General features: G+C 39.9%; 2 protein-coding genes across 2 annotated transcripts in view; both read right to left on the bottom strand.

Moving 5' to 3' along the window:
• The window catches only part of LOC124159630 (neurogenic locus notch homolog protein 3-like), a 29,460-nt gene extending 19,520 nt beyond the window's left edge, over positions 1-9,940 (bottom strand). The window contains exons 1-3 of the mRNA XM_046535550.1: positions 9,919-9,940; positions 7,604-7,657; positions 2,677-2,988 (exon numbers count right to left, since the gene is read on the bottom strand). Coding sequence (XP_046391506.1) covers positions 2,677-2,988; positions 7,604-7,657; positions 9,919-9,940 — 388 coding nt within the window. The remainder of the gene's footprint in view (positions 1-2,676; positions 2,989-7,603; positions 7,658-9,918) is intronic.
• On the bottom strand, positions 2,905-17,015 carry LOC124158584. The gene is made up of 4 exons (XM_046533745.1): positions 16,976-17,015; positions 14,999-15,497; positions 9,919-9,973; positions 2,905-2,988 (listed from the first exon to the last, which is right to left on the bottom strand). Exons 1-2 carry the CDS (start codon positions 16,992-16,994, stop codon positions 15,025-15,027), a joined length of 492 nt encoding a protein of 163 aa, XP_046389701.1. The 5' UTR covers positions 16,995-17,015; the 3' UTR covers positions 2,905-2,988; positions 9,919-9,973; positions 14,999-15,024.
• Positions 17,016-18,006: the final 991 nt, after the last annotated feature.

Below are 18,006 nucleotides of genomic sequence, written 5' to 3'. Positions count from 1 at the left end.
TAACATTCTGTAGCCGCGGGCATGGAGGAAGGAGGAGTATGTTAACTCCTCCTTCTTCCATGGCCGCGGCCACGTAGGCCGCTTTCAAACAAGCTGACTTTTCATCTGCCATCGTCCACAGCACGGTGACGGTCTCTCAATTGACTATCGGTCTATATGGATATCTTCAAACGAGTCGAATCGCGCCGTTGACGGCACGGCGCCCATTTCAATCCGGCCCGGCGATGCGCCGTCTACGAGGGGTGCAGTCCGTTGAACGCAATATAGACTACGCTGCATTGTTTCGCCGGCCGCCGTTCACGTGAATTTCAGGCGGCTTTCTGACGAGACGACTCTCTGCAACGCCATGTGCCGTGCCGTGGAGGGCGCCCGCGGAAAATCATTTCGTCTGAGAGTGGTCTTATAATTGATTCATGTATATATACAGTAATTCTTCGACATACGAGCAAAATGTGTTTCGAGAGCCGATTCGTAATTTGATAAACCTATGCAAGGCGTGGAAAAGGAAGGATATCCTGCAGAATGCAACACCGCATTACAATTTCCGTTAATTCGTGGCCACTCAGTTTATCCACGGTGTCGCTGTACCGGCGTGTTGAGTAGTTTATTGTTGAGGTTATAAGAACTGTGACAGTGAAGCATGCAAATTAAGTTGTCAATTAAAGCAACATAATAAGCTAGCTACATTACAGAATGTATTTTGATCTGACTTACATGTTAAAACAAAAAACCTGGTGAAAGAACCCATGGCTGCCTGATGTAATGAGACATATTGGTCGATCATCAACTCTTACCAACGTGTTATTTAACTTTTTTACTTGGCAAATAAAATTATGGGGTCATTTTTTTACAGAGCTTTCCTGCTGATTAACATCTTTTGTGAAATTATTTTCATTCACATCTTGTGGTTGTTCATTTACATTTGCCATTTATTCAGATAATTAGAGTTCATCCTTGGAACTGAGCATTGAGAACCGGTGGGGGAGAACCAGACCGGTATTTATCGAGAACCGAAAAAATTTAAGAACCGACTCAACCTTAATTTATTGAATTCCTTTACCCTCGTCAGCAATGCACAGTTTGGAAAAGAAATAATCTTCTTTTAATAATCTCAAAATATCAGTGCAACTTTCCATTTGTGAGGTCCTGACAGTGGCGCCCACTCCCTGGGGCCTGAGCCCCCTCAAAGATTCGTTTGGGGGGGGCGGAGCCCCCTCAATAATTCAAGAAAATAATTAAGTCATGTTATGCTTTGTGAAATCACAAAAATATATTGGAAATTTTTATTTCCCATGTTTGACGAAAGTTACCTTTTAAAATAAATTCAACAAAGTGTGTTGAAACAAATAATTATGAGGTTAATCAACTGAATCAAGTCGTGTGAATCATGGTAGTGTTTCGGTGCTGCGGCACACTTTGAATTTAACCTCTTCCCGGGGCAAGACCTCCGATATGGGACCCCCAAACATTTTTTATAAGTCGGCGCCCCTGGGTCCCCAAGCAAATAGGTGTAAAGACTAATATGAAGTCTTCATTCCTTGTACACAGTGACCCAGGGAGGAACATTATTACAGCCATGGGAAGATCATTCAACTCAAGGTGTATACTGACAACTGATTGTGAAGGACTGAGGCACAATTGTAGCTAATGTCCTCATATTATCATTAACAGAAACTCAAGAACTTTTTGGCTATTCTGCTTCAAAGGATTCTATGTTAGACCAGTTCAGGAAGAAGGAAAAGAATTTTCAGTACTTGCACTAATTCTTGCCCTTTAAAATGATTTTCCCTATTTGTAGAAAATAGTGTGAAAACTCTGTGGATACCTGTGGCACATGTAGATGCAAAAAGAGTTTTTTTCCATGCATGGATATATAAATAAAAGAGCCACTGAACTTTAAAAAAAAATGCAGAATTAAAGTCAAGTCTGAACAATGGATCTCAATTCCAGTAAAAGAAGGATTCAGCCAATTTTAAAATCCAGAGTGTGAATAATTTCAGATGGCATATTCCAAAAAAAAAAACTTTTATAGATAGAAGCAATTTAGGTATTAGTAGATAAATACGTTTATATTTGTGAGTGTTGATATTATATTTTTGTGTAAGACTTTTGTAATCAATGTGTTACGTGAAAACTATACATTTTTTACATCATGCAGGCCAATGTGACAGTGAAATTTAGACCAATCAAAAATATTCCCCGTCTGTACAACTCCCACATTTCTCTACCGTTATGAGGTTGAAATATGTACATACATAGCAAAGAGTGTTTACGGTAAGTGTATCTAACAAATGCTTAACTTATTCCTTTAGCATTTGCTTTGACCCTTATTTATCAAGGTTTTTATCATTAAAAATATATTTAATATGGTAATAAGCATTTTTATTGTTAAAATTATTTTTCTGGGGAAAAAAAGGAATATTTATGACGAGTGAATTTTTTTGATGAAACTGTATTTTTAGTGACGAAATTGAAATTGTATGACGAAATTTTAAACCGAAATTGACAGATTTTTATGACGAAATTCACAGTTTTTATTCACCGATAATCTTTGCCTCTAATTATCACATGTCCGGGGAGAGATCAGACGGGAGACGAGCGGGCGGCTCTCGCGGTTCGAACCATTACAATATAAAACATACAAAAGCTATGAGTTAAAGTAATGTCATATTTTACCTTGGTATATTCTGCAGTCAACAAAAGCATTTCCTGAATACCCAGGAGGACAGCTGCATATTGGTATGTGGTTCACCACTTCACACCTTGAATTCTGTCCACAAGTTCCTGGGCAGGGATCTGCGCACTTCTGCCTAATACAAGCTTTGTCTCTGGGACAATCAGTGCTAAGAACACATTCTGGTCTGCAGCCAAGGTATGGATCCCCACGGTATTCAGGCACACATGTGTAAATTCCATCACGACACTGTGCATTGGGGCCACAAGGTGATGGATTGCATGGGTCTTGTGCAACATAAACTGGTTGCTGAGCTAAAAAATTGAAACCACCAGTCAGTCAAGATTAAAGCATGAAACAACAAGAGATGAAGTATAAGTAAAAAAACACAGAATGGTAAAAATAGAGATAAAGGTATGCATTTGAAGAGAATCAATAACAAATTTTGTCACCATAGAAAAGCCAAACCTTTATTTTTGTCGTACATGTATTTTATACTGACCAACTTTGATTAGAGAGGCTTCGAAATATTTACCTTATCCCGAGAGTGGAGTAATGGAAAATTTCCATAAAACCACTCCACTACGTGCGCTGGCACCACCTCATCCCACAACCCGTATGATACTTGGAGATGGCGACTGACGACGCCATAAGGGGAGGGTAGTGAAAGAAGCGTAGGGAAAGTTAATTTTTATAATTAGTTAAAAATAATTAATACCTTGTAAATTATTGAAGAATTATATCGATAAAACTCCTTAATAGCAAACATATGGTGTGTAATGTCGACAAACGCTTTTCAAAAACATTGGGTACAGATGTATTTCATTAATGGGAACAGAGAAAAGAGGGGGATGACCAACTGATCTTTGCCCCCCCCTAACAAAAGCGTTGGTTCCAGGCCTGCCACCACATAACCCATTTCCCCCAAAAACTTAGCCGGAGTCGCAGTAAGGCCGGAGTAACAGTTCAACTCAACATTAATATCAGTTTCCAGGGTTTTTTTTTACTATTAAGAATCCTACGACCCTCCAGGATTTTGTGTAAGCCTTTCCATACCATTTTATTCGCATTTCACTGTGGTGCTTCCTTGCCAACACGGCGAGGGTTAACAAGATGAATTTTGAACATCAAATTTGATGTTACATGCAAGGCTTGATGCGTTGCAAAATGAGTTACGGCCCTACCACTAAATAAATGGTATTGCAGAAGTACAGGATCAGTAGGTCAGTCAACATTCCCACACTGGTCAAGAGCCACACACGAATAAATTTTTCCCCGCCAACTATATGAATTAGTTAAACATTAGGAAAAGTTATGCAGGTAAGATCTGGGCAGGAGTTTGCCAAATGTTGCAATCTTTTTCTTTTATTCTATTGGTCAACCGAATTTTACAAATCATTTTTCCTTCCCATAAAGACAAACTTATCACAAACCCATTCCCCCATACATTACTCCCTGTGGCCAAACATTCTTTGCCTCATAACTCACTCTTTAATGATTGTTTCAATGTTTCGGTTATAGCATCCCTCCCCTCCATTGACCCTTGCCTTCAACCTCTACACCCTCGAATTAGCTTGTATTTGGCACCCAAAAACAGCACCCTGCTATGTATGTATCCCCAATAGCTAAAGGACTTTGGAGCAGGCATGCAACTAGGATTTTTCAGCTTTTTCCGTGCCCAAGATCAGCAGTGCCCACTGACACACCACCAACCTTTTTTCCTCTATCATTCTTTCCCCTCTTCCAAGCACCCTTCCCTCGTTCCCATTTGTTTCACCGGTATTTCCTGTGCCTCACCTCTCTGGAATAATATCTACATCTGCCTACATCCCATTCAAAATTAGAGTAAGTACCATCCCCTAAGTTCCATCATTGTATTTTCAATTTTAGCTCATGTTTTACTAACAAGAGAAGTCCTTCAAGTGTCACCACCATACCTCATTCAAATTTGGTTGGATGATGGGTAATGGATACCCATTAGGTGTAGTTTTTGTTTCAGCCGCCTAGGCTCAAGACTTTTTGAGATATTAGCGACGGAAAGTGACAGGAAAGAAACTAAATTTAAGCTAACCCCAGCACAACAATACACCATTATTGCTATTCATCCTTGTAACAAAGAAAAGGGGCTATTTTTGCACCGCAGGTTGCATGAATTTTGGTGTTTTCGTGGTATTTTCCATCGCAAATTTCTTGATAAGTATTGAGCTTTGGTAGCTGAAACAAAAACTACACCTCGTGGGTATCTGTTTACTATCACCAACCAAAAGTAGAAAGAGATCTGAATGTGACACTGGAGGAACATTCCTTGTGTTTTGGAGTCCTCACCCAGGGGCAAGAATACTTTTTATTTATCATGCTCGCGTGAGTCACATAAAAAAATAGAAATACACACAAAATAAAATTGTTCAAGAGAGTACACCCATGTCTCGTATAGCGCAATTTCGATATAGCGCAAATTCGTTCCTCGGGGAAACATTGCAACGCAGTGTAGCCTAATCAAAAATTTTAAACGCTCTCGTGATAATACGTGAACTTGCGCTAAGTACACACGTAATTTCTATCAATTTACGCATATTTATATTATTTCTTGCCTCAAATCTTCTTTTTTGTTTATATATATATCGAAATTCATTGCTGTGCAATGGCCAAAAGTATTACTCGTGATTGGGTCCAGATAGCCGGCCTACCGAAGATTTATCTCGTCTCCTTAACAGAATGATAATAAATAATTTGGATCGTTAATTAAGCGTGGGGCTAGTGGAAATGAGTTTTTTTTTCAGCAATACGGTTTGAGACGTATTTTTGCCGTCTCGGTTACCGGGCGAATGACTTCCAAGTAGAGGGTCTAGGCTAAAGCCTTCAAGGTCATCGGTATTCACGGGGGAGAAATGGAGCGGTGGCCAGGTTGCGCATGAATAGCATCAACACATAAAAGGGTCCGCTATAGAGTCTCAAACACAATGGCTTCGTTCCCTCCCCGCAGTCATAGGCCTGCTGCGTCTCAGGAATACAGTTCAGCAGAAGAAGGTGATTTAGATAGAGCCATACAGAGTAAAAACCAAGAGAATATGGCAAAAAATAGGAATGCGTGTAGAAAAATCAAGAATTTATCAAGAAAAACCATAAACCTAGGAGAGGACTTGAGAGAGGTCAATTGCTTTGAAAATGGAGAGCGTCAAAGCGATATTGCGTGGAAGTTTAAACTCACGATGCCTTATTTTGAATAAAGACGAAGCTAAAATATCAGTGACCTCAGCCGCACCAACTTCAACCAAGCGGTCTACACATACGGAAAGTTCATGGTGAATCAGTACAAAAAGACGAGAGTGGTAATCGCTCCGAGACATTTAGTGAAAGCGGTTGGTTCCAGAATTTAAACGGCAAGCAGGTATTTTCTGTGCGGCGATATCTAATCTATGTGCCAGTAAGTCATCTAAAATCCTTATATTTCTTATTTTTCAACCATTTAGTAGGACATGACATTAGCGACTGCTGTTACCCCAGGATATGGGTAATACAGGTCAAAGCTGATTTTGCAATATTTTTAATTTTTCAATAGCTAAGGTTAATTAAGGTTCAATTGAGGTCTGAAATTGGTAAACTATACCCACTATATGTAAGCATTTCCACACGAATGCGTTCCAAATTTAAAACAAAGTGAAGCTTTACACTCATTTTCCCTTACGTGACCATCATTACCCCAGTGACCCCTACTATGACCAGATCTCTTCCCTTGGGATTTACTAATTAATTTATGCCATTCTGGCCCATGTATGCCATTTCGTAAAAAAGATGAAAAAATACATTTCATTGTGATTTTAACGGCAATAGTGTTGGAGTTCAGCGAAAAATAGTGACACCGTGGAGGATATTAAAGGGCAAGCGCGTAGAGAGCGATCTTAGAATTCAGAGAGATTAGAAGTTAGAAGTGTAACGATCTTCTGTGATCGACAAAGATTCCTCGTCAACCCATAGTTTAGCTAAAATGTTCATGTTGAAAAATAATATGCAAAAATTATGCAAGAGCATGTTATTTATTGAAAAGAAACTATTTTATATTCAATCAATTAAACTAGGTGCTCTTCACTAACGCTAGCTGCACCATATTACGCGAATTTAACAAAGAAACACTTATTGATCGAAGGATCGCTGCGCTAATGGTCTACGATATCATGAGATAAATAAAATTAGTATTATTGTAGCACTGAACAGGGTTTTAATAAAGATATGCGTGAATATGAATTATGACCAACCGAGTATAAGTAGATAGTGGAAAAATAAAAATTTCGAAGAAAATAATAAACAGTTGTGGGGAAACGGATATGAACCTTGGTTTGAATGAATTTGATCCTCAACCGAAAGCAATTTGTTCGGTTTCTTCCTCCGAAATCACTGTGAATCGAGTGCTTTATCCAGTTTAGCTGCCAAGATATTTGTGGGCAATATCTGACAAGCTGGAATGGTCAGCACATGCGCACTTCGTCACAGCGGGAGAGCAAGTTAGTCCAAATTTAACAAATTCAAAATTAGCAAAAAGCCCCGGGCATTGAACACTAATTGTAAGAGATGTTCGCCCTTGTCCACAAATTTCTGTAACTGAACTGGTTAAAGCACTCGATCGAAAATCGGTGGATCCGGGTTCGAATCCTTGTCAAAGCTAATGATTTTCTCTGTGGACTTTTCGCACAATGTGCGATCTGCGGGTGATATCGTAAAGTTTGCACCGTGTATTACTATTACCGGTATATTCCCATTTTCTTTAGGTATTTGAATGTATGTGATAATGAAAATGCTGAATAGACTGATTGTCAAAAAATTTGGTGATTTCTCTTCGGATAACTTCGATTACTATAAATTCGAAATTATGGTTTAACTATTACCTGATTTTGGTCGGTGATAAGAGTATTAAGATGAAAAAAGGTATCCTACCTGCATGGACGCTATCTTCAGAGTTGGAGCGAGGAGGTGGCCTGGTGTTCTGGCCTGGGAAATGAATTTTAGGTATAAGATTAAATGCAACAGAAGATACAGCAATTTACCGTAGCACCATCACGTATGGCCAAATTGATACTGCTTCATTGATTACTCTCAACCAATATGGGGGCATCCATTAATTACGCCAGGCGTTTAGGGCGATCTAACCGATTCTCAACTAATCTCCTGTGCCGGAGAGTATGGGTGCGGGCAAGTATTACGTAATTTTTTCCGCAAGAAACAGTGTACAATTGCGATCTCAGTCATCTTAGAAATTACTTTTAACTGATCTCAAATTGTTATTCTAGTAAACACAACTCAATTAAGCACATATTACCGTATTTACACTAAAAATACGCCTTTTGAACAATCTCTCGTGACATTAGAGGAAAGGGGTGGGGGTCGAGCCAAATACTTATCACGATATCTCACCAAGGGGGGATGGTAGGGAGTGTAAAAATCGCCTCACGTAATTAATGGATGGACGCTATGGTGATTTTCCGTTCCTAAAAAAATTAAATCAATGCGTAAATTATATACGTGATAGTGATTATATAACCATGTATATATTTGGTGTAAGAATCAATCGCTTCCGCCTCATCATTGTTTTGTCGCAGTTTTTAACTATTTATCGCTGTTATTAATATCAAAATCGATGAACGAATTAAATGTGTAAACCTTACTTGTCTCTAAAAATTATAAATAGCCTTTTATGGGCAAAATTTCCAAAGGAAGTCGTTTAACCATCTCAAGAATCGAATTTGTCTCTCACAATTCCTGTCATGCAATCTGGCAGTTACGCCTCTGAGCCAATAGTCATAAATTTTATTTGCCAAAAGTTTTACCGTCCATTTTGCTACTACCATCGTTTGTCTTCCCTCCCCTTTCCCCCCTTAGAAGCAAAAATCGGAAAAGTCTTTGAGCAAAATCAGTACCTACTGAATTGAAACGAAAGCATTCAACAAATTTTCATTAAGCCCACGAAAAATGATATGTATTAGTATAAGATATGTATCTAAAATAAAACTATTTTTTCAAGGAAATAATCTCATAAACTAATGTAACAACTTGGTTTTCCCCCCTAGACTATGGCTTGCCCCCCTAGTTATGGTCCTGGGTACGCCCTTGGTACAAAACTTTCGAATCCCGGCTAAGTAAAATATTTTTTTAATGACGAACTTCATCCTTTGGTGTATTTAACTTTGCACCCGTGCGCGTGACTGCATACAAAGTCACTTGTTTCTGCAGTGCTTTGACATTCGTCGTCGCCGACCAGCGACAAAATAGGGGTTTTTCACTCCTGACAGTGACTAAGTAAGCACGACCCTCGCCACATGTGCCTCAGTGTGGACTTGTGACGTCAACATCTTGTTCGAAAAACCCAATGAGGTAATGAGCACACAAACATGACAATAGCGATTCTTTAGTCTTCACGAAATTCACTTTGACGACATTCCAGTGCAATCAGTACATTAAACGGCTTAGTATTTAGTGTACTATGCAAAGCCCTTAGAGGTGGAGCCGAAAATACGAGATGAAGGCCGACATTTGTTGTCAGGATATTAAAAAGGAAATAGTATCAGGTGTATGGCAGGAGTTTCCTAAATAAAAAAAATCCGTAACGTTTTGACGATTGTTATCGATAACAACACGGCTTCAAAGCGGGGAAAATACCATTATTCTGCCTAGTTTAACCCAGTATGCTTGCAATGTTGCTTCTATGTAATATCAATAACGCATTCATTTTAAGCTCTATTAAGGATATGTTTAAACTACGTGGTATTTTATGCTGTATGGTAAATGGCAAAATGTATAGCACCCAAAATAATTATACAGGTGATTGAACAATTTACGGCCGTTTAACAGTCGAAAGAAAATAAATTCCCCAAGACCGCACTCTTTGCTGAGCAAAAAGGTGGGGGGCTGGGAAGTTAGAAGGATGACAGAGAGGTCCAACAATTTAAATACACAAAAATAAAGCTCAAACACTATGAAACAATCAATCGCATAAGCTCACTCACGCACCTAGAGGATTTGCTCCAAGGAACAAAGGTCGCAATCACACATACACTCAGGTTTGCACCCCCTCTCATCCTTTCAATTTCCCACCTTTTTGCCCAGCAAATAGTACGGCCTCGGGGAATTTATTTTTTTCAACAACAATTATAATGATTAAGTAAAAATTCTCATTTTAAATAAGTGAAAAATAAGTGCAAGGGTTAAGAAACAAAAAGTTTATAGGGACAATAAAAAGAGCAAATTTCACATACCTTTGGCTGTTCTTGGCGCCATGTTTGGGGCGGGGAGGACCGAGATGTCATGGTCCTAAAATGAAGGAAATATAAAGGTTAAATTATAGTTTTGAATAGCGTTTACTAGCGTAGTATTTTACTTGATAGGTAGCACATATTATCATTAAGTACTTAAAATTTAGAAACACAATATTACCAACCGACATATTGTAGATTATATAATAATTACAATAGCCATCCAAAATTTGTTATTATTATAAATAAGAAATATACCTTTTTAATAATTTGATGAATAATTCGGTGTTCGAATCATATTTTTTTTAATAATTCTTAACTTAGTCCAACAATTTAAAGCCAATAAATAGTCATCCAAGAAATTATTTTATCTCTCTTTTCATATTATTAGATCAAAGTTTTCCGCTGCCATAAAATTATCCTTAAAATATTTTTGCACGCCCACTCCCTAAACAGAAAACCGCTGAAGACAATCTAATTCGAAGAATACAGCCGATGCAGATGGACACCGACGAGTTTTGAGAAGCTCGAAATTGACATACGTGGAAAAAATTCCTAGAAAATGCCTGAGAACCAAGAGGTCATAAAGATTATTTTATTTGGAAAAAAAACGCAGCTAGCACTGAGCAGGAATGCAATCCTCGCGTGAACCCTATGCGGATATTATCTTGTCATTAGTGTGTGAATCCATATTCCTTTGCTTGGCTGTGTTTCGCGATCTATCCAGTTTTCGCACTCGCCATACTATCGCTGTTCATATCGACGAAATATCTTGTGTCTCAAGTATGGCTATTTGATTCACATCATGTCATGAAAGGATAACCAAGGCATTTACGTGGCCCCTCCGCCCCGTGGATCATACGCTGCCCAAGGGGTCCGGGAAAACTTTTGAAAAATGACATGCCTGGAAATACATTTTGCATCGTTTTTGCATTTTAAATTTAACTTTGAGCTGATGCAGTTACTGAATACCAAAAGTAGGCAATAGTTTAAATTTTTTCTATTTCTCTGAGGGCTTGGGGGTTGTCTATCCTCCTCATTCCCCCCCCCCCCCCCCCCCCATAGTTACACCACTGCGTTGGAGTATAATTCACTAAAACTTTGATCGAAGGTTGGTAGATTTTCTTAAAAGAGGCGTTAATGTAGGCTTATGTCCACAAAAAATCATCATGTTCCGGGTTCAAAGTAGTGAGGCATTCACCGAGTTCATATATTGGCGATGGCAGAGATTTTTCAGAGACTGCCTGACCTCTCCTCATCGGAGTGCTCATCGGAGGCCACTTAAAGCTCACAAGGAGACATCGACAAAGTGATGTTTGGGATCTGGATGTGGATGTTATTTTCTGAAACTATATAGGTAAGGCAGAAAAAGTGTCACGGCTTTCTTCCACATATGCCCGGGTTCGAGAGATGCTCGCTTGTAAAGATTTCGCGCAGCATCACATCCATTGAGTAAACTCCATCTCTCAAATATGGCCATGGCGGTGTGGTCTAGGGCGCTAGTTATTAAACCTGTATAAAGTGTCTAGGGACCGAGTCCCAGTGTCGGAAATAGTTTTTCTCTCTTCTAATTTTTGAAATCACCCATTCGTTTTATTTAGTTACTTCACGATTTTTTAAATTTAATATCAATTTTTGACACTTTGACCGTGACACTTTTTCTACCTTACCTATATAGTTTCAGAAAATAACATCCGAATGTAGATCCCGAAAATCACTTTTGCGATGTCTCCTTGTCACTACTGTCGGATGGAAATTCAAACCGTGGTCTCCTCGGCGCCTTTTGTCAAGATCAGGCTAATGGCAAAGCCGAGTCTCTCTCAGCCTTTCTTTCCCCACCCTTCCCTCATAGCGCAAATAATTCAGCTACAAATGAGGTGGGTGAGACGCCAAGGGGTACAAGTGATTTTTTTTTCAGAACAGAGTTTGGTGGAGAAATTAGGTAAAGAAAACAAACGTGATCGACTTGATATTTAGAGGAGCATTTCAATTTCCCCTCGATGTCAGCACAAAACGGAGACTCACTTTAAAGTACCCCTTGGCCATCAAATTTTTGCTTACTTTTTCTATCACTTCAAGGGCATACCCAGGATCAAAACTAGAGGGGGACATTCCATGGTCGTACAAGTTGTAACAAAGAAAAATTTAAGGAAACAAAAATAACAGCGCTTTATTAATTTTTAAAATAATTTGATTGAAACAATATTTCTATTTTAATTATATATGTTATATATCAATTTTCTTGAATTAAAAGAAAATTAGTTCAAAAATTTCGATTTGAACTAAATTTACTTTTTCTGCTGGGGGGGGGGGGGGCAGCTGCCCCCTGCTCCCCCTCGCTTGGTACGCCCATGTATCGATTGCTGTACCTAATTCTGTTTAGCACTCGAAGACAGCGGCGCAGCCTGGAATTAAAGTTAGGGGGGGTTTATGCGCAACTAATTCAGGGGGTCTGGGGGTTATAGAATACCCGCCACGAAAGTGGGAGGTCCGGGGGCCCTCCCCCAGAAAAAAAAATATGATTAATGGTTCAAAACAGTGAGTTTAAAGGGTTTCTGGGGGATATTTCATGTATCCTTACATTATTCTATGAGTAATATAAATCCAATTAAGTAAATTGGATTTAACTTTAAAATTTCATTAGAGCTCTCGGGTGGGGGGAGGAGGGGTTTCCCCAAAAACCCCCCGCCACTTCTACGCCACTGCTCGAGGAACCTGATTTGTCATATTGACGGGCAACCTGGCCATTTTGATGATTTAATTAGCACGTTTATGCATTCGAAATTCCTTGAAAATTACATTTTGAATTAAAATAAGCATCGTATCTGCCATAATGATTGACGTGTGGTAAGCTAAGGCAGGCGAGGCAGGAGAGACGTAACCGCTGTACATTTTTAATTTTGAAATTATTTGTAACAAATTACTCAGTTGTATTGAAAAATAAGGAAAAGGTTATGTGTAATGAATTTATCTAATAATTTTAACAGAAACGAAGAAATATTTTAAATGATTACCACATGCTAAAATGACGGATATGGGTCCATCTATGCAGCGACCCCGGTCCTTCTCGAGTTAGAACAAAATCCCACCCCCTACTCTCTCCTTCTCATTCCCTCGACATACAAATCCAATAAACTCGAGGCATGTCAGTGAGAAAAAAGGACAAGAAGTATTCGTCCATCATTGAATTTTGAAGCTGTAGGCCATACTATACTCGCACTGGGGATTGGTCCCACGTCGTAACATTTTGAAGCCCGTGGATTTTACATGTATAGGTTGTGAAAAGCCAAGGGATTTTGATTTGTTTTAATAAAACATTTCCTAATCCGAAAAAGAAATTCAGGAATCGCTAAATGACATCACCTTTTAAGCAGGCATGGTAAGTGAAACGAAACGAAAATATTTCGTTTCGACCCGGAGGGAAACGAAAATACTAGGCTTAGGTTTATTTTCGTTTCCGCACGAAATTAAAATCACCCAGGGGTTCAGTTTCAACCCGGGACGAAACTTTACTCCCGGCAACGAAACTAAATTAATCAAAACTCCGCTCCTCATAGTTAAGTTTCGATACCAGAAGCTGAGTGGAGGGGGATAAGAGAGAATAGTTTCGACCCATGAAGTTTGACATGCATGTAGAGAGGTTAAACATATAAACTGACAGTTTGCGTTCACCGTTCCCCTGTTAGTAGTAAAAATATGAGTGCACCATGCATTTAATGGCGGTAGCCGAACCTCTACTTCATTCAACCACACTTCGTGCTCGGTGTGTGGGTCGAAACTTAACTGTTCGAAGGTGAAGCACGTGGTCTCTCCAGTGCGAAACATTAACTGTGTTTCGTTTCGTCCCAGAGTTTAAGTAAAGTTTCGACCCGAAGTAGTTTCGACTCCGATTTCGTTTCGACCCTGAGCAGGGATGCCGACTTACAAAAAATATTGGGGGGGGGGGGGAGGGGGGGGATCTTGCCCCGACAAATTTTATAAGTAGTGAGTTTTAAGTTTTTTAAGCATTTTAGAAGAGTAATATGATCAACATTAGAACCCTGATAACTCGGATCTCGATATTTGGATATTACGGGGAAAATCGACAAGCCCGACACATTTTTTTCCTCACAACGAATTTTTGAGGGGGCTCAGGCCCCATGGAGTCGGCGCCACTGACCCTAACTTTAGCTCCCCGGGATTAAATTCATTTCGTTTCGTTTCTACATTTCGCTCCAGGGAACGAAACTATTGAAATTTCACTGGTCTTGCCTTTCCTTTCGTTTCACTTGCCATTCCTGCTTTTAAGCAAGACTAGATAAAGAGCTTAATAAAAAGGCTGAATAGTTGGGGCTCGAGAAAAACGTACGGAATTCTTTTCCACGGAATCAAATACGACAGCCCTAGTTCTAATCGGGCCCGAGTCCCTGGAGGGAAATATTTCCCGAGGAATACTCGGGCTTGCGCAAAAATATGTCAAAATTGTCCAAAAAATTGTTATTGATCGATCGATTGATTGTTTGCATGCGTTTATTTATCATTGTTCATTTTTTCTTATTGATCTCGTTCTAATAATTTCATTTTTCTCTTCACGCAAACAATATTCTCAGCTTCCAGCATTACACATGCGCTATTTTAAAATTTCATTAGTAAATTGGCTGGTTGGGGCGAGTTTAACTCACAGATACAGAAACGATCACGCAAGAGAGATATTTTGCTGTGCGGATGTTTAGGCATTTGTTGTTTCCAAGAATATTCGAGATAATTCCGGTCGTTTTAATAAATTCTGGTTGGGATTATGCAGTTAAATATCTCTAATAAGCACCTTATTTACTTTTAACATTTTTTTGCCCGCGGCTGGTGATTCAACAACCTCTGCCACACGCTGGCGGTTTGCTGTGTAGTTAGTAAATGCAGACTACTTAGCGAACCAACATCAAGAGCTATGAGTTGATAACTGATGGTACCAATGAATGTGTAAGTATTCACGAATTTTATATCTCGATGTGATGGTAATGCATGGTATCCCGTGAGATTGGATAGGGCTGGGGCTTCAAAGTGTTCAAAATACTCATTATTGCCACGCAAAAGATGATTCACTCACCTCTTGATGGAGGCCGGCTGCGGGCCTCAAGCGGGACCGTCTCCATGGGGCCCGGCCGGCGGAAATCGCACCTCCACGGCGAAGGCTGGGTGGCCCGGGTAGACCACCAAGACGTCGAGGGGGGCGACTACCTCTACCCTGCGGATCACCCACTGCCCTTCCACTTCCTCCGCAGTAATTCGCAAGTGGAAGTTGAGGTAGCCGATCCCCTCGACGCCTTGAAAGGCCCTCGGGATGTGCCGTGGAGGGTCCTGGCCCACAACTGGGCCAGCATCACCCGCCCCAATATGGTGTCGCTCAAAAAGCCAACCCGGGACGATTTCTTCATCTCCTTCGCCCTCCATCGGCGGATTGGGGGGTGGTGGAATTTCCCTCGCCTCATCTACGGTGCTAGGTCGCTCCGCAACCTCTGCCGATGGAGGGACATCATCCCGGGAGGCCTCCTCGCTCCTTCCGGGCGGATACGCGTCTTGACAGTCGCCCTGCCGTTTTCGCTTGCCTGGAGGGAAATGAAGGATATGAAAGTCCTATAATCTCTATATGAAAACGATCGTCCAAGGGTAGGTGGATGCGAAGAAGGGTAAGGGATGGCCCGTAGGGAGTTACATAGGTCAGGTCAGTGGCGTAACGATGGGGGTGGTATGAGCGGGATAAATTCCTCCACGAAGGGGGATAGATTCCCCCAGCCTCAGAGAAATAAAAAGAATATTTAAAACCATTGACTAGTTTTTCCGTATAATAACTGCATCTGCCGTGAGTTAAATTTTAAGCATAAAATGATGTAAAATGTACTTCCAGGCATGCCATTTTTCATAATGGCATGCCTGGGGGGGAGGTCGCGCCCCCTCAGGCCTAACCCTTCCCCCACTCCCAATGCATATTCCTAGTTACGTCACTGGGCCAGGCTCTTAAGGATGCGGAAGGGATAAATACGCTACTATGAAGTAAAAAATTTATATCCAGGGGCGTAGTCGGGGTGGGGGTGGGAGAAGTCTCAGGGGGCACGTGCCAACCTACCAAAAGCAATTCATATAAGGAGGATAATATTAACCTATAAAAAAATATATTCTGCTCCACCAATATATTTTAGCAAAAAAAAGTTTCCCGACGACCCATGAATTGCTTAATTTTAACGTCCAAAATAGCATAAAATGTTATTTTTAGAGATAAAAATGTTCAAATATTACCCCCCCGGGTCGTGCCCCCCTAACATATCGTCCTGAATACGCCCCTGGCTATTACAATATACATATTACCATTATTACACAGGACTGCTGGTAGTTCATCAACTAAAATTGAGGAAAGGACACTCTAGCGAGTAATTGATTTTTTTAAATGATTAGTTCAACCTTTCCCACATTCATTTCCAATCAAAAACGAATTTATGAACCTCATATCAATTAAATTGCATGCAAACATACATAATCAGCTAAGAGTTGCAGATTAAATTCCTATTTTATGCATTTCTCGTTGTATGTGACAATCAATTCAATTCAATCAGGTCTCGGGCATAGGTTATATGCGATTTAAGAACACATTAGGCCTTACTTCTTCTTTGATTAGGATTCTTATTTAATAAGACACTATGGATACGCTTCGTCGCAGTAATTGGCCCTCGCAGAAATTAAGCGAAAGCGATTTCGCATAACGAAGAGAACGAGAGCATGAACTCTGCACTTCAATTCAGGAAGCACGCCATCGAACCGAACTCATCAGGTTTAAGATCCCGAATATTGTTAAGTTAATTCCGTTCTGAGGGATATTACTCCCAAAATTAAGACTATACGCCACTTTTTGTGCATTAGCCCTCGAAAACTGTCGAATCCTTCGAGGACCGACCAGCCAAGGGATGCATGATGATTATATCCAAGTGGTTGCTAGGCAATATCCTTTCCGCCACGTATTTCAATTAAAATCAGCCAATATTTAGTGAATTTAGGTCTAAAAATACTATCCTACAATGGTTATGACACTTACGGCACAAGCACTGGCCCATGCTGGACTTCAAGTTGCTCAATTAACAGCTTAAAAGCTTATTTCAGTTGTCAAACGTCTGCTCTCGATTGCTCTGAATGCATTCGTATGAGGAATAACAATAGTCCCGTAGTAACGGTTGGCGTATGGTTTCGAAAGCATTGTTGCTCCGGAACCGTCGCAGGTGAAGCATTGCAAATGCAATAATGAATTACTACGTGATATGCAACTGAATTTTATTTTCTATTTATGATTACATGATAAATTAAAATTACAACTAAGTGGCCAATTCATACGTTTTTTAGTGCTTCTAAACATATGAACGGCATTGAAATGTGTTGATGATTTATTTATTTTTTCATTTTACAACGGTCTATTATCGAAAACTGTGGATAGTGGAAATTGTAGAAAAGACTGCCGTTATATCGTTAGTTGCTCAAGCGGTAAGTGTGAGTATTCTTTACATGTTCCGTCTTGTACTGAAATTTTCAAGACAAGGTTGAGATCCCTTTCCAATTTAAGAGCGCAACGTAATGAATTGGGCATATCCCAGACAGCACACTGGTAACGGTATACATATACCGTAAGTATACCAGGTGTATACTGTTTCCTTGAGAAACTGTATACATGTTTTAGATTCTAAGTATACATAAACAGTATCCTGAAGCGTATACGTATACAGTATACGAAAGGTATCTGTATACCTTTCATATACTGTATACGTATGTGCTACATATGGAAACAGTATCTGAGAGGTATATGTATACCTTTCATATACTGTTTCCATATGTAATCTCAGTGGCGGATGCATATGGGAGGCGCGCCACCCAACCCTTTCCTGGCCGCCCGCATAACCAAACATTGCAGGACTACAATTTTAACTTTTTTATGTCATAAGATGGCTTTGTATTTCATGTGCGTATAATCAGTTCAAATAACACTTTCTTAAACTTTGCATGTGACTTGATTATTTTTTTAGGATAAACGCAAAGGTTGGTCAAGATATCTTTTGCGCCCCCCTCTAGAGTTTTTTT

The sequence above is a fragment of the Ischnura elegans genome, chromosome 5 (genome assembly GCF_921293095.1).
Source record: "Ischnura elegans chromosome 5, ioIscEleg1.1, whole genome shotgun sequence".
Classification (NCBI taxonomy): Eukaryota; Metazoa; Arthropoda; class Insecta; order Odonata; family Coenagrionidae; genus Ischnura; species Ischnura elegans.
This window is presented reverse-complemented; position numbering and strand designations above follow the sequence as displayed.